Source organism: Erpetoichthys calabaricus, chromosome 5, assembly GCF_900747795.2.
Source record: "Erpetoichthys calabaricus chromosome 5, fErpCal1.3, whole genome shotgun sequence".
Taxonomy (NCBI): Eukaryota; Metazoa; Chordata; class Cladistia; order Polypteriformes; family Polypteridae; genus Erpetoichthys; species Erpetoichthys calabaricus.
Genome location: NC_041398.2, coordinates 95,196,588 through 95,220,750, shown reverse-complemented (window position 1 = coordinate 95,220,750; position 24,163 = coordinate 95,196,588). Strand labels below are relative to the sequence as shown.

The following is a 24,163-nucleotide window of genomic DNA, read 5'->3' as shown; positions in this document are numbered from 1 at the left end:
ATTTCATACAAGGGACGCTATTGGCAGATGGCTGAGAAGCTACCCAACTTACTTTCTCTCTCTCTCTCTTGCGCTGACTTTCTCTGATCCTGACGTAGGGGGTGTGAGCAGGGGGGCTGTTCGCACACCTAGACGATACGGACGCTCGTCTAAAAATGCTGAAAGATTATCTTCACGTTGCTACCTTCTGTGTGCAGCTGCTTCGTGAAGCGACATGCTGCACGGTGCTTCGCATACTAAAAAGCTCAAAGGGCACGTATTGATTTTTGACTTTGTTTATCTCTGTCTCTCTCTCTCTCTCTCTCTCTCTCCCTGCTCCTGACGGAGGGGGTGTGAGCTGCCGCCTTCAACAGCTTTGTACCGGTGGTGCTTCGCATACTTAAAAGTCAAACAGCCCTATTGATTTGTTTGCTTTCCTCTCTGTTTCCTTTGAAGAGGATGATATGTTTGCATTCTTTTAATTGTGAGACGGAACTGTCTTCTCTGTCTTGTCATGGAGCACAGTTTAAACTTTTGAAAAAGAGACAAATGTTTGTTTGCAGTGTTTGAATAACGTTCCTGTCTCTCTACAACCTCCTGTGTTTCTGCGCAAATCTGTGACCCAAGCATGACAATATAAAAATAACCATATAAACATATGGTTTCTACTTCGCGGATTTTCTTATTTCACGGGTGGCTCTGGAACGCAACCCCCGCGATGGAGGAGGGATTACTGTACCAGCAAAAAATCGGGAGGTGCAGTGTGATCAAGTCAGAACGTGACGTCAGAGTCTCTGTTTACTATCTACATGTGACAGAAAGCCGCTTTGCAAATCCTACAGGATCGAAGTGCACGCTTCAGTGTTTGATGAGTGATTTGATGTGGTGAAGCAAAACGTAAACATGCAAATGCGTTCATGGTGCTTTTATATTTAAGCATCATATATTCCCCATCGTAAGGACACAATATATTTTAAAGGTCTCACATACCATCTTCTGTACAGAATCAGAATATACGGCAGTGTATTTGAGCCACAGAGAAAAAAATTAGGGACACAGTGAAAAGGTCTATTTTGTAATTAAAGTGGAAATTTCGACTTCAATCCTATACTTTATTTTCTCATTGAAGTAGAACATCGTAAACATCATCTTAAACTGACCCAGTTGTTAATCGCTATGTGCTTCTGGGGCATCCTCCTGAACTGACAGCAGCGGCAAGCAGCAATTGCCAGACAGAACTCATTAAATGTATGATATTCCAGCTCTCTGCACATTTAAAATCCTTAGATTTATACTTGATATCATTTTCATGATGAAATGCATTAATGTATGTATACATTTTACAGATAAATCATTAACTTCATTTAAATAATGAATACTGTCAATAATTACACATGTGGGGGGGCAGCACGGTAGTGGAGTGGAAGCGCTGCTGCCTCGCAGGGAGTCACATCCCTGGTGTTCCCTGCCTGGAGTTTGCATGTTTTCCTGGTGGGTTTCCATAGTGTGCTCCGGTTACCTTCCGAAGACATGAAGGTTTGGAGATTTGGTGATGCTAAAATGACGCTAGTGTGTGTGTGTGCTTGTATTCTTCTTGCGATGAGCTGATGCCCCGTCCAGGGATTGTTTCTACTTCTCGCCCGATGCTTGCTGGAATGGGCACATCCCTAGATTAATGGATGTAATCATTACACATCCATCCTTTTCAGAGATATTGTGGCAAGGTGTCCCCGGAACTTAATGGACGTCTCTGGCAATTCACAACACAGTGAAGCCAAACGTTTTCTCATCACGATGTTATCTCGCACTGCCACCTGGTGGAATCTTCCAGATTTATGTAAAGTATACGCACCTCTATAAACAGTTCACTGCTTGCGTAGCAGTTGCATCCACAGGTGCACGCGTCTCTCAAAGTATAAACCTGGCCTTAGAATCTACCAGGTTACAAGATGTCCATTGTAATCATCTAAAGGAGATACGCTTCTCCACTTCCTACTAACTCACCCACTGTGCCTCTCATTCCAAGAACCTCCTAATGGTGCATTCCCTGAATTGAATGCACTCTCTGGCTCATTCCCCCCATGTACCAGCTACTCTAATACCACAGAAAGCTGAGGTTTGTTTAGCTAAAGAGAACTTGACTTAGTTTGGGCAAAACTCAAACACTAATCCTGTTAGAAACTGGAACAAATGAGAAAACACTTTCTCCTGTGGAAGATGATCCACTTGCACCAGTTCATGGACAATGTGTCATTCTACTATCCTACCAAGGTGTTTTGAAGATTTTGTGATTATCTAAAAATATATTGTTAACTTGTTTGTGCATTATCTAGGCAGCAAATTTGCAATGATAGAAATGAGGACGTTTCTTTTGTGAAAGAGTAAGTACTGTAAAGTTATGCTCTCACTTAAGTCTTAAATTATTGGATGAAATGTTCATTATACTAGAATGAATAAAACACCTATATGCATAATTACCACCCTCTGTTGAGATGTAATGTGTTAGAAGGCAGTGTTTATAAAAGTAAACATTCAAGACCTGGCAGGATATGTGAGAAAAAGCAAGATTGTTGTTGTTTTGACTTGGCCCTACCATGTAGTAGCAGCTGCAAAAAATACAGCTCTTTGGAAAAAGAAATCAGACTCCATTCAGTATTTTTATTCCTGAAAAAGAGGCAATCCACCTTAGAAAAAAGATCCATCCATTAATTTTTCCAACCTGCTGAATCCGAACACAGGGTCAAGGGGGTCTGCTAGAGCCAATCCCAGCCAACACAGGGCACAAGGCAGGAACCAATCCCGGGCAGGGTGCCAGCCCACCGCTGGACACACACAAACACACCCACACACCAAGCACACACTAGGGCCAATTTAGAATCGCCAATCCACCTAACCTGCATGTCCTTGGACTGTGGGAGGAAAGCGGAGCGCCCGGAGGAAACCCACGCAGACACGGGGAGAACATGCAAACTCCACGCAGGGAAGGACCTGGGAAGCGAACCCGGATCTCCTAACTGCGAGGCAGCAGCGCTAAATCATTATGCCTTGCCTCTTTTTATCTTCCTTACCTGGAAGTGGACACCAGCCCATCTCAGGACACCATCACACAAGCACCAGCACTCAAACCCACCAGAACTCACAATTAACTTCTCCAAACCGTGTCTGGAATGAAAGCAATGTTCGCACAAAAACAAACACAGAAACAATGGTCCAACTTCGCAAAGACTGGGTGGAGACTGAAAGTGTGGATTCCGCAGGTGCAAGGCAGCTGTGCTATGCACGACACCTCGAGGGGCTTCAGCGAGCGATTAGCAATGATCATTTCCATCGGGAAGACCCCATGGACAAGGCGTTCCACTTTTACTGCCATTGGATAGACCCGCAGCAGATGCCATCCTCTCGGTCTCAAATTACACTGGTACAGCCCATCCCCTCATCGCGCTTCTATTTACCTGATCACTTGTGCGCTTTAAGCGCTCAATCTACCAATTCCGCGCAGTTCAGGAAGAAAACAAACCTGCATCTTTACAAACCCTGTCGGGCTTTGAGTTCTTCATTTCGGCTTTAAAATCCGAGGGGAAAAAAACGACGACACAGCAAGATGAGAGGCGCCGAAAGAGAAGCTCTGTCTGAACTAGGTTGACTTGTGTTTTAAGCGCGTGTGCTGACCTGTTAACGCTCTACACTTGCTGAGGATAACAAAACATAAAACGCGTATCACCACAACACTACAGTCCGAGAAGGGACAACGAAGGGGCATTAGAAATGTCGTCCCCCCGGAGAGCCTCGAGCCGCAGAAGAAACCCTATCATTGTGTTAGCGTGCTGCCTGTTGGTTATCCTGGTCTTCGTCGTCGCTTTAATTCTGGTATTTATTCCTAGACAACGTACAAGCGCAGAGGGCACGAGTAAAAACCTGGCTGACATTATCGTCCGCAGATGCCGTGTCTATGTTCAGGAGCACGAGAGTCTGGGGTAAGTACGGGGAACTCTGTTTAAAAGTTATCATTATCCACCTCTCTCTCTCCCCCCTCTTTCTTTCTTTCTTTCTTTCTTTCTGAAAGGCGTTTACCGTCCAAGTTTGCTCAGCTTTAGAGTGACTGCAGCACGCCGACTTAGGTGATGGGCTGCATCTCAATTATAGTCCGCACGTGTTCTGTTCTAATTTCGCGTTATTCTTTTTGCGGAATGCTGCATAGAAAGTGGAAAGTACTCGATCGGCGTGACTTTAGACAAATCAACAGGATTTTAAAATGGACGGTGTTGTTGTTTGTGTTGTGGAATTTAGGAGACCCTAGAATGCACGCTACTTTGGTCACTTATGTGCCCAGGGGACCGTGATCATTACGGCATTAATCGTGTTATCTTTCACACGCTGTACCGCTTGCACATTATCCTACTTTGAAGCTCTGAAATGGAGCTTTTAGCTGATTTCAAAAAATATGCTACAGTAGATCAGCACATGTTAATGTATTGAAAGCAATCTTACAAACATTTAAGAGAAAGTAGTCAAATGCTCCGAGTCATATGCCTTCCTTCAGTAAGTTTGTTAACTTTTTTACTTTCTGTCACTGGATGGAAGGAATTACAAAAAGAAAGCAGGGGAATGTTAAACTGAAAAAAGACGTTTGTTTCTGCAAGGCAGTTGTTCTTGAGATTCCTGTGGTTGTGTTTAAGCATTTCAGTCTTGAGCAAAAGCAGTAATAAACAATATGAAAGTGATGATGATTGTTATATTCAGCAGAAAAACGAAAGCGGAACTGCTCACGTCAAATTTTTCCAGCTGTCTTATTATTTTACTTAAGTTATAAAGGGAATAATAAAGGGTCTGCATAAATGGTACTATATAAAGGACACAAGAAGGATCAATATTCATAGCCATTTAACAGGGAACTTGTTCACATATTAAGAATTAGATTTAATCAGCACATAGTTCCTGTTTTCATTATAAGTTATTTCACAACTGGCATGTGAAGAAAAAAGTTCATACAGACCATATAAGTAAAAGCAGGTGTTTTGAACCCAGTCTCCTGGAGCGGAGGGTTAGTAGTGCAAACCACTGAACCATTTTGAACACAAGTACTCCTTAATTAACACGCAACTTCAGGGTCCCTTACTTGACGCCCATCTTCAGGATCCTATCCGAATTTTTGCATTGCACAACAGGGGAGTTGCCTGACCCTTTAAGTAACAGCCGAGACTCAGAATTGTAGGAATGCATAAGGCCAGTATAGGAAGCTTTAGGAGGATGAACCCAGGGCTTCCAGGACTGAAGATGGACCCCAGAATTGTTTTGGTGATTCCAATGAGAAGTCAAGGAAAATGTCACATTTTATTGGCTAACTAAAACGATTACAATATGCAAGCTTTCAAGGCAACTCGGATCCCTTCTTCAGGCGAGATTACAAAGAATTCAAATGATTGGAGGGAGAAAGTTGAGAGGTAGAGAAGCACATAAGATAAGAACAGAGTGTTAATGAAACAATGGTTAAGTGAACTAGCTGTCCCATGTATGGAACAGAGGCCTGGATCCATATGGTCTGGCTCAGATTTAACATCTGGTTCTGTTATATTTTGTGTAAAATAATTAATCTGTACACTTCAATTTAAATGCAGATTAATGTAGAAACTTGCAACCAATATCTGCTATGACTATTCATATGCAGTGGGGCAGAAGTTAGTGTTGTTTGCTTACAGCACCAGAGTCATAGGCTTGTTGCCTCAGGCACTATTTATGGAGGGGGGTTCATGGTTTCCTAAAGTTATCGTTCCATATGTCAATAACTTACCTAAACTGGTAGGTACTTCATTGATAACGTATAGAAAATGTAGTTTTACAATGGCCTAAATTCTGTCACAGTCAGATGTACAAAGAAACTGTGTTTAATATACCTAAAACTGTAAAGAGTAAAATAATTTTTTTTTAAAAAATCTGTCTGTAGCAGTGGTATTAATATTTTCACCTGTGCAAAGTTCAGTTTTATTGGGTGTGGCTGTGTATGACCCTGCACTGTGATGGACAGTTATCCAGTCAAGGGTTCAAATAAACAAGAATAAGAAAAGATGTGCAATTGTACAGCTTTGCAACCGTGATACTCATTTACTCTGTAATGGATTCCTATAACATTCCATGCAGCAATGTGGTGAGTGTTCTGCTCCTACAGTACCTGTTAAACCTGGGAATCAATAGGAAGATTCTGCCTTGTCTGGACCTGGCATTTCTGGGCAGATTTGATTAAGTAATAAAGCAAACTAGCCCAGGGGAGTTTATCTACATTTATGTGTTTTAGGAGAGCAATCAAATTTCATATGTATAAATAATAGTTTAAAACAGAAAATCTAATAACAAAAAAAATCAATGATGCATTTCTCAGGAATGGTTTTTAATTTAAAAATATTTTGTAGAAGAATTTGTTTTACTGTTAATTGAAAACATGTTTTTGATCATCTCTCAAGTTACCATAAAATGTTTAATGCAGTTGTGTTTAGTAACAAAAGCATATTAACACATTTGGGAGTCACTCATAGTTAAGTATGGCAACTGTCAGGCCGGCAGTTGAGAACATCAGCTCTGATGGCACTGATTGTCCAAGCATGCTTATGTAGTCTTTATTCACAGTTATTACATCTGGCCTGAAGAAGGGGCCAGAGTTGCCTCGAAAGCTTGCATATTGTAATCTTTTTAGTTAGCCAATAAAAGGGGTCATTTTGCTTGGCTTTTCACTACATTCACAGTTATTGTAATGGAATATAAATTGGTGTTTTCAAGAAAAGAACATTTCTATGTGTTGCTTTTAGGGAAAACACATTTAAATAATAAATGTGCAGTTAAAGCCAAGAGATGAAGGGGCAATAGGCATCCTTTGTTTGAGACTGAGATAAGTAAAAAGGCAAATGTCCTGAATAATTGTTACAGGTTATTGTTGATGACTGTCTGCAGGACATATATATTTACCCCTCTTGCAAAGAGTCATCTGCTTTGAATATCGGACTGCTTTGTTTGGTGTCTCATCAATATACAACTGCCTGCCTCCTTTGAAGTCAAGTCAAGTCAAGTCAACTTTATTTATAAAGCACTTTACATACAACAGCTGCTGACCAAAGTGCTATTAACAAGTTCTGGGGACACTGGTTTGTAATCAGCATACAATGATATATGTACTTCTTCATAGCTGACAACTGTTTAATCAAAGAAAATGTGTTTACACTATTGTTCAGAAGAGAACATTGATAGGTACCATTGTTTAAGTGATCATCATGTTAATCTAGGCAGAGACTGAAGCAGAACACCCTAGTACTCTGGGTAAATCAGAAATAAAAAAAAAGAGAAAGTATGGTCAGAGACTCCAAAGTGCTGCCTGCTTCTTTTATGCTTTTGGCATAATATCGCTGTGGCTACCCCCTGTAGCAACTGTGGCTTGTACCTGGCCTGGGTTCCCCTAGGCCTGAGTCTGGTAACATTATGGTACACATAAATCTGTAAAGGACTGGAAGTTGATGTGTATGGGCAGAACAGATTCGCAAGGCAAGCTCATGAGGATTGGTGAATCAGTGCCAACATTTCTTACTTTATCATTAATACACACACAGACAACCATTTTGCCTGTGAGTTGTCAAACGTACACTGCATAGGTTCGTGTCTCAATAAGGCTGTTAGCTGTACATCCTGCCTTGGAAACTCTGTGACTGTAGTTTCACCATTTTTACCTGCTGATCTTTATCTATGGAGTGGCATTTTTTATAGATCTCTCAGTTGTTTGTACCATACCATGCCATTTTTTAATCTCACTTATCCAGTGCACTGTTGCGGATGGCTAGAACCTATCCCACCACGCACAGGGCACAAGGTAGGAACAAGCCCTGGACAAAGCACCAGTTCATTGCTGGGGAATACACTCACATACACACACACACATTAGTTCCAGATTAGTGTCGCTGGTCAACCCAACCTGCATGTCTTTGGACTGTTGAAGGAAACCAGAACACCAGAAGAAACACCATCAGACACAGGGAGAACATGCAAACTCCATGCAGGGAGGACCAGGGTCACAAACCCTGGTCTCAATCAACGAGGCAGCAGTGCTACCACTGTACCACTGTGGTGCCCTCTGGTTTTTGTAAAATACAAAAATCAGTTGCAACTATTACTCTATTATCTATGTCTACCTGGGTTTTAAATTTTTGCATCTTCTCAGTAAAATGTATATTGATACAATTGGTGACCTTGCCTCCAGATGAAATGTGGGATTCAAATTAAGGTAACTTAATTTACTACCAAAGCTTTTTCCATCAACTGTATTGGTTGGTAACATGTCTTGTGTGGGCGGTCTACTGTAGTGGCCTGGGCACTGTACTTCATTGCCTTCTCGTGAAGGTATGGCCATGAGCAAGTAGCTTAACAGTTGTAATATGTCCATCAGTGGTCCATGCCCATTGGCTACATTACATACTGGTAAGCGACCTGCTCAGCTCAAGATCATAAACCACTGCAAAGGATGGTTAAGGTGGCACAGAATATTATTGACAGCTACTGTAGCTGCCATCTGTTTAGGGCATAAACCAATTTGCTTTACAAAGGTAAGCTGTATTATTAAAGCCCTCAGCCATCCTGCAGAATTTCATTCCTCCATTCTGTGTTCTGACAAATGGTATAGACATCTTATCACTCATACCACTAGACTGAAGGACACTTTTCAAACATGTATAATAGGATTACTCAACAGGCACTTATACTGCTAAGTACAGGACTGTTTATGTTGTTGGAATTTATTGCACTACTGTCACTAGTCATTGAGAGACATGCAGCTAAGAATTGTATTGTAATATTGTATCTACATGTGACAATAAATTTGAATTTGTAACTTGATCTTGTAAGTGACCTTGGATAAAGGCATCTATTTGGCATTCACCTTAATCAAAGGATGTCTGTGAGTCTATCCGGCTGCTATATCTCTGTGCTTCCAATAGATGGCACATCACACACAGTAACACTACTTTTAGAAATCCAAATCCATCCATCCATCCATTTTCCAACCCGCTGAATCCGAACACAGGGTCACGGGGGTCTGCCGGAGCCAATCCCAGCCAACACAGGGCACAAGGCAGGGAACCAATCCTGGGCAGGGTGCCAATCCACCGCAGGAAATCCAAATCAAATGGCATATTACAAAAACAACAACAACAACCTAACTACAAAGAGGACTATTTCATTTATGTTAGCTAGAATGCCCAGAGGGGACTGAGCGGTCTCGTGGTCTGGAACCCCTACAGATTTTATTTTTTTCTCCAGCCTTCTGGAGTTTTTTTTTGTTTTTTCTGTCCACCCTGGCCATCGGACCTTACTCCTCTTCTATATTAACTAATGTTGTCTTATTTTAATTTCTTATTTTGTCTTTTATTTTTCTTTTTTTCACTATGTAAAGCACTTTGAGCTACTTTTTGTATGAAAATGTGCTATATAAATAAATGTTGTTGTTGTTGATATTACAGAAACATATGCACTGCAAATGTTAACGCTGAGGTGTACATTGACTACTTTGTCTTCAGTCTGTCTTAGACGGGTAGCACAGCTAGTCCCTATAAAGCTAAATGCCACTGTTAGACTCACTGAGTGACTAACATGAAATTCTTGGCTATTTACAGACAACCAGTTTTCACTAATGTATCAATCTCATTGCAGTGATCCAACCATGCCTGAAAGTTTTTTAATGGTGAAACAAAATCAGAAAACTGTAATGATGTTTCACACTTAATAATAAGAAAAGGGTAATATTAGTGCTGGTCTGCAGCAATTGTAGAATAGCATGGATGGTAGCCTGTCAAAAATGCAAATCAGCCGCATTCCACCTTTATCTTTTTTGTTTCATCTTGATCCCATCAGTGTTTTACAGAAAAAATATATGCAGAAGAATAATTATCTACAGTATGTAAGTCATATCAAAAATCAGTAATTAATTGTTTATTGGTCCAAATTACGCAGCTGACACCGTTTTAGGAATTACATATATCTCCAACAATAATCTATTAAAATTAGGTATAAAATGAAATTATTCCTTATTAATATCTTCTTTGAGAAAAAGGCACGGAATCTTTTAGATTTAAAAAAAAATGTATCATTACCTCAAAAAATATTTCAGTAACATTTCATAACATGTCCACAACAACTTTTCCATTTTGTGTGTTAATATTATCATTTATTTTATATTATTTTGTTGTTTGGAAATATGGTAACTTTTCTTTGAACTTTACACTGTCGTCTTGCTTATTTTGTAATTTAAACTGATTACATTACCAATGTCTTCTGTATTTATTCTGCATTGTTCTTTATTAGTTCACATTTCTGACTTACTTCTAGTGAGTTAAAAGAAAAGTGAAATTTCTTTCAGAATCTGTAGCTCTGATGTGTGGCTTAAATACTCCTCCCATGCGTCTGTTCAATTAAATGTCTAATAGTTCTTTATCAGGTTGTGCAATTCACCAAGGCACTTACAATTTTTATCACAAATTAGAACTATTTTGCTTAAACTCATAATGTAAATTAAGCAAACCACAATTAATCATTGATATGCCTAATGTGTTTAGATGTCAAATGTGAGGCATTATTTTTTAATGAACCAATAAAGAGTGCAAATTGTTCATTTTTCTGTCAGTGGAAGAACTCATCTTTTTGATAAAGAGCTGTACAAAGAAACAAAGAGCTGTAAACCAGTAACCAGTATACTATAGGCATTAGATAAGATTGCTTTCTGTGACCTTGAAGAGGTTACTAAATCTATCCTTGGAACTCCACTATTGAAAGTATTCATTCCTGTTATTTGCATTTTAAAGTTTATAAAACATATTTTGGTTTTTTTTTTTGTAATTGTAAAACAACATTTAAAGATTTCTTTGCACAGATTTTCCTAAGCTGTAACAAACTTAATTGTGTTTTTTTTGGTGCGACATTAATAAACATTGTAGCTCTGGAGAACACATTCTCAGTGTTTACAGTTTGTACTGCTTGTACATAAATAGGTTGGATGACATTTAACTTCCAGAAAGAAAGCACTTAGTTGTTATCTCATGAAGACAAATGCATAGCACCAACTGAGTGTTACAGCTGCCCCCTTTTACCAATAAGTAACACAACTCCGATATAAGTCCTTCTCTCTCAACCCTCCTGTCTTCTCCCCCCACACATCTTTCTCTGCCTCTGTCTCTAATCAAAGATTCTTACCATGTTTTGGCCTTCAGCTCTCATTCTGTTTTCGTCTTTTTTGCTAGTTGTTTACATTTCAAAAGGGCCTTGATTTTCAGCTTATATAGCATCTCCTACTCTTAGCACAAGCTATAATATTTTGATATATCTATGCAATTATAAGCTAAATATGTATTTTATTACCGTAAAACATAAATCACAGTGACATACTAATTATTTATTACATTTGTTGTTCCCTGTTTTTTTTAGTTCTCGTGACTGTGAGGAAATTAAAAATAGATTTCTTAACTCAGTAATTGGAAAGGATCCTTGCAATATTACAATGAATGATTATGATTTCTTTATGGAAGCAGCACGGCAGAACATATCTTGTAATAAGGTGAGATTTATTAATGTTTCCTAATTTTATGTACATTTCTTAGCAAATGAGCAGTGTTTACAAAAAGTTGTAAATTCTTTTTCTTTTTTTACTTTTGTTGATTTTATTGTAATAACACAACATTCCATACAAAAAGTTGTAAATTCTTAAAAGAACAATTGAGTAGAAGCTGAAAGGTGCTTCATAAAATAATGATATATTAATAATGATGTGTTGTTCAATTAAACTAATTTGGATAGAAGAAAATAATACTAATTCCTGCAACATTGGTTTTACATATGTATTTATTAATAATTCATTTACTTTATTCATGTATGATCTTCTAGATATGCCCTTTTAGCGTCTTTTAAAACTAACAACCTTATCAAGCCATCATATATATAAGAAGAAGCATAACTGCTCTATACAGGCTGTTATGCTGTTTTTACACCCCTTCAGTCAATCTACCATTTACCATAATCACCTTTTCCCAGAAATATCTTTCATAGGTGAAGAGAAAACAAAATCTCATTTGGTCAGTACATGTCATCCTTCATATTTACAACCTGAACACAGTATTCAGTTTGAATTAACTAAAGTATAGTATTTACTAAAAACCAAAACAAAAAACTTAGAACTAACAACTGCAGGTTGTCTGCAGGATCTGTCTACTCATTTTCAAGTTACAGTGTCCAGAGACACACATCTTTCCAAAAAATGCCCATACTGTTGTAGGGTTATCAATATGTGCGTTTCTGTTAAAACATGGACGTCTAATATTCTTTTCAAGACCTCAGTTGTGGAAGCAGCTGCTAAAAAGATTTGGTCTTAAAGCAATTGGGGCATGTCATGGTGACAACTATAGGACCCAATGGTATACACCAGAGGTGAAGGAAGCTGTCAGACTGAAGAACGTGAGCTTCAGGGAAATTATGTCTGTGGGATCTCCTGACTTGGACGAGAGATACTGACAGGCTAAGAAGGCTGTTGCAAAAGTAGTTATGGAAGCAAAAGCTTGAGCATAGAAGGATTTGGAAATGCCATTGAGAAAAACTACTGGATGGCCTTGAGGTTTTTCTGGCAAACTATTTGATGCCTCAGGAGGGGAAGGTGTGACTTTACCCACAGTGTGTTAAGCAGGGATAGAGATGTGTTTACCTCATCTGGGGAATTTGTTGAGTGGTGAAGGAACACTTTAGGGAACTCCTCGATTTGGTAGACATGCCTCTCCTACCAGGCGGTAGCGTTGGACATGCTCTGTGGAGGGTCTAATCACTGGGGACAAGGACTTCATGGTGATAAGGCTGCTGGGATGGATGAAATCTGACCAGAGGTATTGAAAATACTGGACATTGTTGAGATAGCATGGTTAACACATCAATTAAATGTTTCAAGGATAGCAGATAAAGCATCCTTTGAATGACAGACTTGTATGGTGGTCCATGTATTTAAGAATGGGGGCCAGAGGGTTTGTTTCCCAGAGATTACACTTCTCAGCCTCCCAGGAAAGGAATACTGTATGCAAGAGTGTCAACCCATATCGTCTGTCAACTTAATCCAATTTAAAAAGCCCTCACTAATCATGGATAGAGTGCCAGTCCTAATAGGGACCTGTGGTGTTATTGGTCCACAGCTCTCCCAGCAAAGGCCGTTTTTATTTAAATAAATAATCGCCGCGCTCGCGGCTTAGCGAGGGGGCGGGGTAACTGTAGCAAGCCGCAGGGCGGTCTGCGGTGTGGGCATTTCTCACCTAAGTGCACAGGTGGGAGACTGCCCACATCCGTGATTGTTCCTGTGGCTAATGGGCTGCAACTGCTATGTCCTCTCGGCATATAAAGAGAAGTGCGAGCTGGTTAGAGAGGAGAAGTAAAAGGGAAAGAAACGGAGGTTGCAGGAGACGGCAAGAAGTAGCAGGAGGAGAAAGTCGGTGCGGGAGAGCGAGCTAGTGTATACTCGTGGGCAGCTGAACAGGTAGCTTGGGTGTATGGCCGACACCCGAGGAGTAGCAGCAGTGGTCGCTCTCGCAGAGTATTCTGAAGGGCAAGAGTGACCGGAAGGTGGATGACTCTCCACGGAAGGCAGCGGGAGTTGGGGCTTGGGGTGTGTATTCCCCAGCGTGTGCGCTCTGGTCGCTATGGAACCCAAGTCGCTGTCTGGAGGAGCCTACCGGAGCCAGAGGTCAGTGAGGCGAGCCAAACAGCTGAAGCAGGACAGTGTAGAGAAGGTCAGCTGCATTAAGAGCGTCTCGCCTGTTGCAGAGCCCGCATGGGAGAAGCAGGTGAGACGCTGACGCTAACAGAGAAGAAGCACCGGGGATTGTCATCTGTTTTTAAAGACTGCTTCCTGTTGACGTTTTAACCTCGTGGTAAAGGATTGTTGTTTTTGTGTATTTTAAACCTCCACTTCACAACTGTTTTAAGGATTATTTAAAGATTTATTGAATGCACTACTGCACTTTATTAGAACATGGATTGTTTTGATTGTTAATAAAAGCACTTTGCACATTTAATACATCATCCCCTTGCTCAATTGTTTATTGCCTCACTGTCTAGCTCATCGGTGACATTACCGACGGTGTTGGGTTCAAGGGCTCCCTAACAGCCGATGGAAGCATGGAGCCGAACCCGCATCGTCAGAGGACCAGTTTGCCAGTTTATCTGATCATCACATCTTTGGGATGTTAGTAAAAAAAAAAAACAGAATAACCAGAGGAAAACTCACACAGACACTAGAAGAATGTGTAGACTCCACACAAACAACAAACCCAGGGTACTGGATTCATGAAGAAGCATCTATGCTTACCACACTACCCATTTGAAATTTATTTAATTGCCACCATAAATTTTAATTTATGTGTGGATTCGGTTAGTACAGTATTCTTTTGTTGTTTTCCTATCAGTTTCCATTTTTTGTTTAGTTTTGCTCCTTTAATTGTATCTTAATATTGACAGTTAAAAGCAGATCATATACCTGAGCAAATGAAACTGGATGCTGAAAGGCTGCAACTTTTCAGCATCAGACCCACTAATGTTATTATTATTAAATTAAGGATTAAGTAACTAGAACATTTGGAAAAGTAGTATTAACATTATGATGATGATAATGAAAATCTTAAAAACCAAGTTAAAGAAACACAAAATTAGGCATATGGAAGATTCTTAAATATGTGGTGCAGAATCAAATTCAGGGTGACAAGGTGGTAAACAGCCCCAGATGAGGTGCCATTTGATCACAGGGCCCTATTGCACATACACCCACTTATGCAGGGGCTATTTGGAATTGCCAGTCAGCCTAACTAGCACATTTCTGGGGGCGCTGGAGGAAAACCATAGTTAATCAAACAGTCAGTCGATCAATACTTACATATAGATGTCTTTATTTTGTTACCTTCTGGTTACTGCTAAGATTGGATTGGGTACTTCCAGTGTTTTGAGTAATAAGCTGAAAAACAGTAAAATTCTTCTTAAGTATAATGAAATACACATAGATGGAAATTCTAATCCTAAACCATCTGAAGCTTAATCTATCACAGAGTTCTTATTTTTGTCATAGAGTCTGAAGTTGATTTTATATGAAAGCTATCAAAACATTTGTGCAGAAGTTGTGTTAAGTATGACTCCTGTATGTTAAATTATCATTCTTGTTTACTTTATAGTTTCTTTTTTGGAGCAAGACAAAGGAAATTGCCCATTTTGTCTCCAGTGTTTATATGAACATTAATGTCATTAACCCTTCAAAATGTGTCATGACTTTGGAAGATTCTCTTGTTGGTTACATGATGGATGGACTGAAATGGTGTAGCAGAGTAGGTATGAAAGGTAGGTAATAAATATGATTCAAAATTTCCTGTTGATACAGATTTAACCAAATGCTATATTTAAAACTTAATTTATGATTTAGACTGATTTACATGCCAATAATATTGCACTGCTGTAATATAACTGAAGCCATTTTATCTGTAATTTATCCTTGAAATTTGAAATTATTTCTTAGAAATGGATTATTCTTCTTGCCCTGGCTGGAATGACTGTGAACTGAATTCAGTAAAGTCCTTTTGGAAAAGAGCTTCATTATATGTATGTAATGATGTATTTCTTCAAACTTCAAACATTTTTATTAAAATAATAATTGTGCTTATAAAATACTATGATAGATTAAACTGATTTACTGAAAGCCAATAACACTGATGCACGGAATATATGTAATTAATACCTTGTAATTCGCTTTCTTATTTTTTATGCTCTAATAATTCACAAATTAATAGTTTGCATTCTTGTTTCAAGCACCACTTTGGTAGTTCTTAAATATTTCTGTTTTGGTAAGCAGCAGAATGTTGATAAGGGTAGCTTGAGCAAATATGTTTCCTCTAGAATTTGGATTTTACAATCTGTATTTTTACATCTTCTTATTAAAGAACAAAAAAATAAATAAAAGATATTTCTGCATTCAGTAAATGTGCTCAGGTAGGGGTGTGAAACAAATGAGTGTATTTACATGTACTTCAATTACTTGGCTATGCACAGAATCCTGGTTTTTAAAAAATGCCATATATTCCTTTATTACAGTTAGAGAAACTGGGATATTGGTCTCTAAAAAAATAGGTTAACACATAGATTTCTCAGCGAATTATGTTAACCCTTAACCAAGTTACAGTAAACAAAGTTTGTTTCACTCAGTTAGGCTGCGTATGTGTTAGCATCGCCATGGGTAGAAAATGGTGGAAGTTTCCACAAAGATTAATTTCCAGAGGCAAATGCTTGGGAGATTTCATTATTCCTTCTCCTGGTTGAAATAATCTGACTTAGCATTTTACAATTCACTAAGTTTATGTTGATGAACTGAATGTGCTGTACAGTGTTAAGATCAGGAGCACAAGAAGCAGTGTTGGGGGTGATGCGTTAAAAGCAACATGTGCTGCATAGTCCAAATATTTGTGTAAAGTAATCAATAATTTAGCACAATACTTCTTATATTGAAGTAAAAACACTTGCATTATTCCAGCAGCACTGGGTGTAACGCAAGAAGCAAACATCCTATGCACCGCTCCTTTGCAGGTCTTAATCGCACAGCCAAGCAGGAACGAGCTTGCTGCATGCAATCCGGTAACAGAAACATATTAATAAAGTGTCAGCTTAGTTTTAATCCAGCTATTTGCTGTAAATTTGTTGAAACAGTGTGATCAGATAGTGTAGTGGCTAGTGTTGATATCGTGAATCTTTGGGGACTCAGGTCAAGAGTATTAAAATGGGATTGATGTTATTTACTTCACAGCACATGAAGGACTATATGTAGTTATAAAACCATTATAAAATCCGTTCCATGAAAGTTAATTTATGAGCTTAGGATTTAATAACAAATGCTGGCCAGTCAAACATGCAGTTTTGCATATAACAAAATAAAAGGTAACACAAAAGCAACACACTGGCTGTAATGCATTGCATTTTATAATAAGTAGCTGTATAACATATTTAGGTATGTTTTTGTAAGTAATGAGTAATGTAACTAGAGTAAGTTACTTTTAAAAGTAACATTCCCCACACTGCTCAAGAAACACTGGTTGTTTCCAGATTCACAGCAGCTGATGATGATGTTTAATTCTTTTTTGTGCAGTGTATGACATCAGACTATTCTGCCAAGGTGGGGCTCTATAAGTAGACTTGCACATGTAAACAGGGGTTTTTAAGAAACCATGAACATGTAAATGCACTCAGTGACTATTTGAAAATTGAAGAAAAACAGGCATATATTTTGCTTGTTCGAGTAAAATCCAAAGTATTACCGTAGAGGAGGAGGCTACATGTTAATCATTCTGTTATTTAACAAAAATAATTAGTTCATTTGCAAATTTTCAGAACAATGGTATTAAAGTATGCTTTTTGCAAGAACAATCACAATTATCTTGTTTGTATTGCAGTTTGCCAGCATTGCCTGTGGTAATGTTTCTGTGATGTTAAATGGTTCCATTAGCGACCCTTTCAGTGATAGCAGGTAAATTGCTTTCAAATGTGTTTTTTTATTTTCAAGGGCAGCAAAAGTACACAAAATAGGAATACTAGAGTTTTACCATGTACACACTAGGGAATAGAAGATTAGGAGATATCCAGGATACCTTGTCTTTTAAATTTGATAAATTTGAAGTTGGTATGCTATGCAGCCAGAGCCAGTAAGAGGTCCTTGGTAACCACTACAGTTTTATTAATAATCTTTAGTAGTTACCTCTTCTATCAGTAGTGGGAGGCTTAAGGTTGGATGGTGGCAGCTTTCTGGTACAGGGAAGGAGTAACCAGAATCAAGGATAGGAAAGTCTCAGTAGTGATAATGAGTGGAGAGTGAATCTAGCATATGGGTAAAAAAACTAGTCCTCTAGAAAATTTAAAAACTACAATAGTCACATCAAAGAAAAAACTTGTCTGTGGACACATTTGAGTAGAGTCTACAAAATATCAAGTGCACATACAGTGGATTCAGAAAGTATTTAGACTGCTTTACATTTTTAACATATTGCTATATTGCAGTCTTAGGCCAAAATTATATAAACTTTTACTTTTTCTGTACACCAAGCAACACTCAAAACCCCAGAATAACAAAAGTAAAAACAGGATTTTATAAATTCTCGTTCTATAAATAAAGACCTGAAAAAAGGGACTAAATAAAAGCCATAATGTGTGTGAATGTTTGTAAACATGAGGTAAATTGGACTGGACTGTAAAGACCAGAGGAATGTAGGTAGAGTAATGGGAAAAAAATAATGAGATGAGGTTCAATGAGCATTTTTCAACATATGGATAAAACCTGATAGTGTAAGGATTCTGCACCAGTTGTAAAGCTATTTTTCACAGTATCAGCAAGGGCTGCCACCAACGATTATTTTGTAAATGATTAATCTATCTGCTATTATAGCGAGTAATCAATTATATATAAATGTCTATGCATGGAAGTGTGTGTGTCTATCCGGCCTGGAAGTGAGAGGTGGAGTCAGGGTAAGGGCTCTGCCTCCAAGGACACAGATAATTTACTTAGCCACTAATAACACAAGCGAGGCCAGTACGTCAACATAACGAGACCTCACAAGAAAGCCAAAGTCACTTAGCCACTAACATCGGCAAAACGGTATCCCTTTTACTTCTCCTCCTGCCGCTAATGCACAAGCAATACGAGCACGTCTGCAAAACAAATCCTCCTAGGAGAGAGATGCCCAGAGTAGTTCCTTTCAATTACCTGACATCTCTACATTTCAATTTTTTTCTGACAATTTCAATAGTCTCTCGTATCCCTGGCTTTTTATAGCACGGGCTTACACAGCTAGTTTATTTTAAGTCACTCTCAGGGTTAAAGCCAAGGTGGTTAAGGGAACAAGATTCAAAAATAGTCCTAAAATGTTTTTTTTTTATAATTTCAGGGTCAAAAATTTACAGAATGAACAACTCACAGTACTGAGTCTCTGGTGGCATATGGTAGCGGACAATCCAATCAGGTTTCACTCCTATCACTGAAAAGCAAAAAGTATAGTGGCATTTCACCATGGAGCACAACACACAAACTTTGACTAACAATTTATTTATAGGGCCACAAAATGTTCTGCATGTGTGAAAAGTGCTATGTTGACTGCATGGTTTTACAAAGTACTTATTGAATATGTTTTAATATTTTTATTTTATGTTTCTTCTGGTCCACAATTAGTTTTTTTTAAATTTATGAATAAAGTATTACCTACCATGGAAAATTAATATATGTTGTGATTGCCAAGAATAGTTTTAAGTAAAAAATACCATACTCCTTAAAGCAGTTGTTCTTAATGAACTGATGTTACTGGCAAGGAATCGCTTATGGTGATGCTGCCACTCTCTCTGTCTGTGTCAAGTCATGCTTCCTGACATGGCAAAGGTGGTATGCGAGCACGTTTTTCTGGAATCAGAGCTTCTAGTTCTGCCACTTAGCTAAAGAAAGTTTCTGTTAGCCATGTTGCAGCTTTCCTCTGTTTAGCCTAGCTGTGTGCACCACCAATTGCAAGTGGTCACTCAGTATAAATGAATACAGAAGAAGCAAGCTGATTGTAGCTTATGAATGAATTTATAAGAACTACTCTTTAGGGCTGCATTTGAAATGGATGCCTGAAAGTTCATCATCTGATAGTTTGAATGTATGCTGGATCTCGGGTTTCCTCTGCTACATGAAACATGCTATCAGGCTAATGGTTGGTTGTGTATAAGAGTTCATGTGTGTGTCATGAAACAGGCTTGATTCACATCCATTATGTAGTCTCTCTTCAAAACCATTGCTGCCACCATCGCCTTTAGCATCTTGCATACTATAGGACAGAAGTTCAGAGAAAATATGACTAGATAGATTTAAGGTATTGCACATAAATAGTTAGCAGGTTAATAAGCTTACTCTGTTTCTTTGTATTTGATTTGAATTATTTAATTACAAGCTTAACAATTTCGCTTACAGTAAAATTTGAGAAAATCATTCTTTGAATTTGTAATCAACGAATAAGTTTTAAATTATATTGTTTTATCATTTGTATGCATTTTATATAAAAATTCAAAATGTAGTTTGAAGAATTAATTGCATATAGTACAACTTATATTATCAACTTAGTATGTAAAATCTTAACTTTTATTTTTTCATGTTTTCCTGAAGTTTGTTTGCAAATACTGAATCCAGGAAACTAAACTCAAAGAATATTGATGAAGTTAATATTTTGCTTGTTGACAGTCCACCAGACAGGTAATTGTATTTGTTTTTTACATCTGTTATTGTATTTTTTCCAAAATAGTTATCTTTATTTCACTTCTTTCTCCATCTACTTGTCTTAATAACAGTAAAAGTAGCAACATGTAGAGTTGCACTATGCTATCCTTTATCTAATAGCAAAGATGCAGAGATGTCTGGTGAATTCCCATGTGCCCACAGTCCAGCCAAGAGACAAAATTCACCCACCATGTCCTTTGCCTTCACCCAGTGGCCTATGCATGATACCCAGGGAAACTTTTAGAAAATGCCCAAAACACCTTTACCAGTTCCTCTTGATCAAAAAAAGAAGAGTCTTTGTTCCTTGGCTCTCATATATCTCAAAACATGTTCAAAGGAATCTCATTTTTGCACACACTTTCATATCCTTTTAGCCATTACTCGTGGTCATTAATAATGATGGGGTTTGCTGCATCCCATGTCTTTTTTTTGATGTTGAAAGAGTTTTATTGTATGGATGTGTGCTTGAATGTACCCTGCAATAAATAATGGGCATCCATAGTCAGGGTTGGTTCCTGCCATTTTTGAAAATGGATATTTTATTGGTGTTTTCCTTTAGTTTTGCTTGGTTGTGACATCATATATATTTCTGATCTTCAGATTTTTCCAGTGGAAAATTGTATTAATTCTGTGTGTTTTTAGTTTTTCTGTTTTGCATCATTTGTACTTCCAGTCTTCAAAACTGTTTGGTTTACCTAAATATCAATTGTGCTAAACTGGACTTAGAATAGTTGCTACGGCTGGGCCTATTTTTTCTTTATGCTAATCCCGTCTTCTTTTTAAAAATATTTTCAGTTCGTTTACTACATTAATAATAATAATAATTCTTTACATTTATATAGCACTTTTCTCACCATTGGGGCGGAGTGGTGGCTCTGAGGCAAGGAATCTGCACTGGCAATCAGAAGATTGCCAGTTCATATCCCATAAACGCAAGAAGTAACTCAACTCCATTGAGCCCTAGAGCAAGGCCCTTGACCTGCAATTGCTTCATCCTGGGTATGAGGTTAATCTGCAAGCAGGTCTTCCAACTTGCAGGGGAAACCTGGGTGGTTGGTGGCAGGATTGGCACTCCAGTCATTGTAAAAAAAAACCTCACATTGTTCCAGTATGGTGCTGAGGTGTCACCCACTGCACTCGGGTCCCAATCCAGGTGGTTCAGCATGTGGTGGGTGCGGCAATGCACGATCAGTACACTACATTGCAACTCTTGTAAACTGATTATAAATGTGAGGATATAGTCAGTAATAGTAATAATCGGTCAGCTGCCACCAAGATTTCTCAAGTTAATTGTCCTCTCTTTCATCTCCTCCTCTCAAGGAACATGTGTGAAAGCAGTTCCATACGTGAATTAAGAAGTGTTTTGTCAGGATCCAATATAAGATATAAGTGTACAGCTCTAAAAAGGTAGGTAAACTTTGTCAGCATCTGTAAAGTTACTGTCCTCTGTTTGACAATGAATGTGACCAAGTGGTCTTTTTTGTTAATCTAACAGCACAGAGGTGAAGCAGTGCATCAGCAGCGCTCAGTCCTGTAACTGTTTTTAATTTCTGGAAATGAAACAAGTCCAAGGCACTGAAGTTACCATGGGACCTTTGTAATCGTGTTCATTTTTACTGAATCAAATATGTTGGAAGAATCTTGTATTTGATATTTTCTAATATGTGTTCACCCTTGTATAGAAATGAGAAAATTTTTTAGCATCTAACATTTTGTAAGTATAAAATTGCAACAAAAAAAAAAAAAAAAGACACTAAAATTTTTGTCCTTGTTTACACTGTTTGTAGCATTTATTTTTGAAGGTTTTTTATTAATAAAATGGACTAATGTAAATTTCAATTAAATATACATTTTCTTATAGAAGCAATTGTTTAATTCTATTTCTTCTTATATAGTATAAATGATTCCAAAAATTCACATGTACATTGATCTAAGCTGTAAGATTTGCATTACAAGAGAAGTTGGGTATGTAAGTAACACATTTCAGTAACTATACATTCTTGCTCCTCAGGTAAAAAAAAATCTGTTCAAAGAATGAGAAGGATAATAATAAAAAAGTAGTTTTCTTCAGTTTTAAGCACTTTACATTTCTAAATCAAAACAGAAATCCTAATTCCTAATTTTATCATTCTTTTTATCCTGTTTATTAAATCAATGCTGATTTTTAATACTGTGAAGCAGAATAATAAATGTGGACATAGCTGCTGTAACATAGTTACAGTTTGTTTACAATAACAAAAAATGTAAAAATCTGATGTATTTTAATAAAAAGTTTATTTAGTAAATAAATTTTACATGCTGTGTGTTTTTACATGTTGTAAAGTAACTGACTAAAATTGTATACATTTTTTACATGAGGAAAAAGAGTCAATAAGATGAAAATAATCATAGCACTCACTGTGCCTTCCTATACTATATTGTACTATTGATTTCATAATTTCTAAATGTGTCCAAGAAAACCAGGATGCCTAAAAAGAATTTATGCGTGTTATATGAGAAAAAGTGGGTCACTAAAAAGGCTGAGAAACACTGCTTTAAACAACTACTTTGTCCATAAAGCTCCCTGTAACTGGAACATTTTATAAAGCTCTTTACATTTTTCATGCAAGTGTCATCGTGACCCACCAACCCATGGTGAATCGAGCTCAATCTTCAGAGTGAGGGTTTTCTGCCTTGGTGGCTCAAATGGGATCGTCACAATGGAATTGGGCTGGCAAGGTCAGTTGTCGCAGAAGTGACCCACCTCGTAACCCACTGTGCCTTACTACCATTATAAACAATAGTAACTTGTGACCCACTGGTTTACAGCATCCCCATCAACTTTACAGTGGACTCATTTCTGCAAACAATGTTTGAATAAGAAGGTAAGAAGCAGTTACCAAACTTCTCCTCTGTATTTGGTGCTGTGTTTTTAACACCAGGCTACTACTGAGATTTCCATCAAGCCATTGGGCATGTTTTCTCTGAGCCAAGTCACCTGGACACTGCTGAAAAGCCAAGAACTTGTCAATAAACAAAAAATGTACTAATGCTCATGTGTTTGTTCTGATTCTGATTCTGATTTGAAACTTTGCTGCATGTTTTGCGCCAAAATGATATGTCAAGGCAAATTCTGTCACTCTCTCTCTCACGTTCAAGTGTTTTGTCCTTTGCCCAGCAATAAGTGTGTGCCCAGTGCCTAATGTGTACTGTTGCTTGAAAACAATTAGGCTTTAATTCTGAGTTACAAAAACTAAAATAATGAAGAACATCCCAATCCTTAAAAAGGATTTTTTACAGCTTCATTAAGTGCATTGCCTACAGCGTGGGGATCATTTAGATTATTCTTGTGGTTAAAATATTAAATATAAAAGTGCTCCTTTGAGTGATATTGTAACATACTTTTTATTGTTCGATATATTTCTACTGCATTATTTAACACCGACTGGAAAAGACTGACACTCTAATGAAAGCTCAAATGCGTAGGCAGGTTTTCTCAGAAAAAGGGAGTCACTTGAAATGCAGGTAGCAGAAATTAAACAAAGGATGTTTACGTTTGAAAATAAAATTGCAGAAAGGGGCCAGTTTTGGCAAGTTGGATCATGAGTTTGTCTTTTGTTAAATTAGAGAGGGCCTTGACAGCCACATGGATAGGTGATTAAAAACAATTGAAATTTGAAAAGCACTTTGTAAAATAACAGCCTCCCATATTTTTACATTTATGTTTTAGTATTTGATATTTTTAGCAATGGGCCTCAAAGTGCTCAAACCCAAATCTAATTTGCAGCCATCACTGTGGAGTCTGCAGGAACTGGAAGCTTCCAGAAGCATTGGTTTGCGTCCGGAGTTCCAAAACGTCCTAATTTAATTGATATGAATAAATTGCAATGTGTGGTG

At 38.0% G+C, this 24,163-nt stretch overlaps 1 protein-coding gene across 1 annotated transcript; it reads left to right on the top strand.

Moving 5' to 3' along the window:
- The first annotated feature begins 3,313 nt into the window (after window positions 1-3,313).
- Window positions 3,314-22,574, top strand: LOC114651812 (ADP-ribosyl cyclase/cyclic ADP-ribose hydrolase 1). The gene is made up of 8 exons (XM_028801794.2): window positions 3,314-3,953; window positions 11,425-11,554; window positions 15,189-15,351; window positions 15,527-15,609; window positions 17,448-17,521; window positions 20,177-20,263; window positions 21,608-21,694; window positions 21,783-22,574. Exons 1-8 carry the CDS (start codon window positions 3,745-3,747, stop codon window positions 21,832-21,834), a joined length of 885 nt encoding a protein of 294 aa, XP_028657627.1. The 5' UTR covers window positions 3,314-3,744; the 3' UTR covers window positions 21,835-22,574.
- The last annotated feature ends 1,589 nt before the right edge of the window (window positions 22,575-24,163 follow it).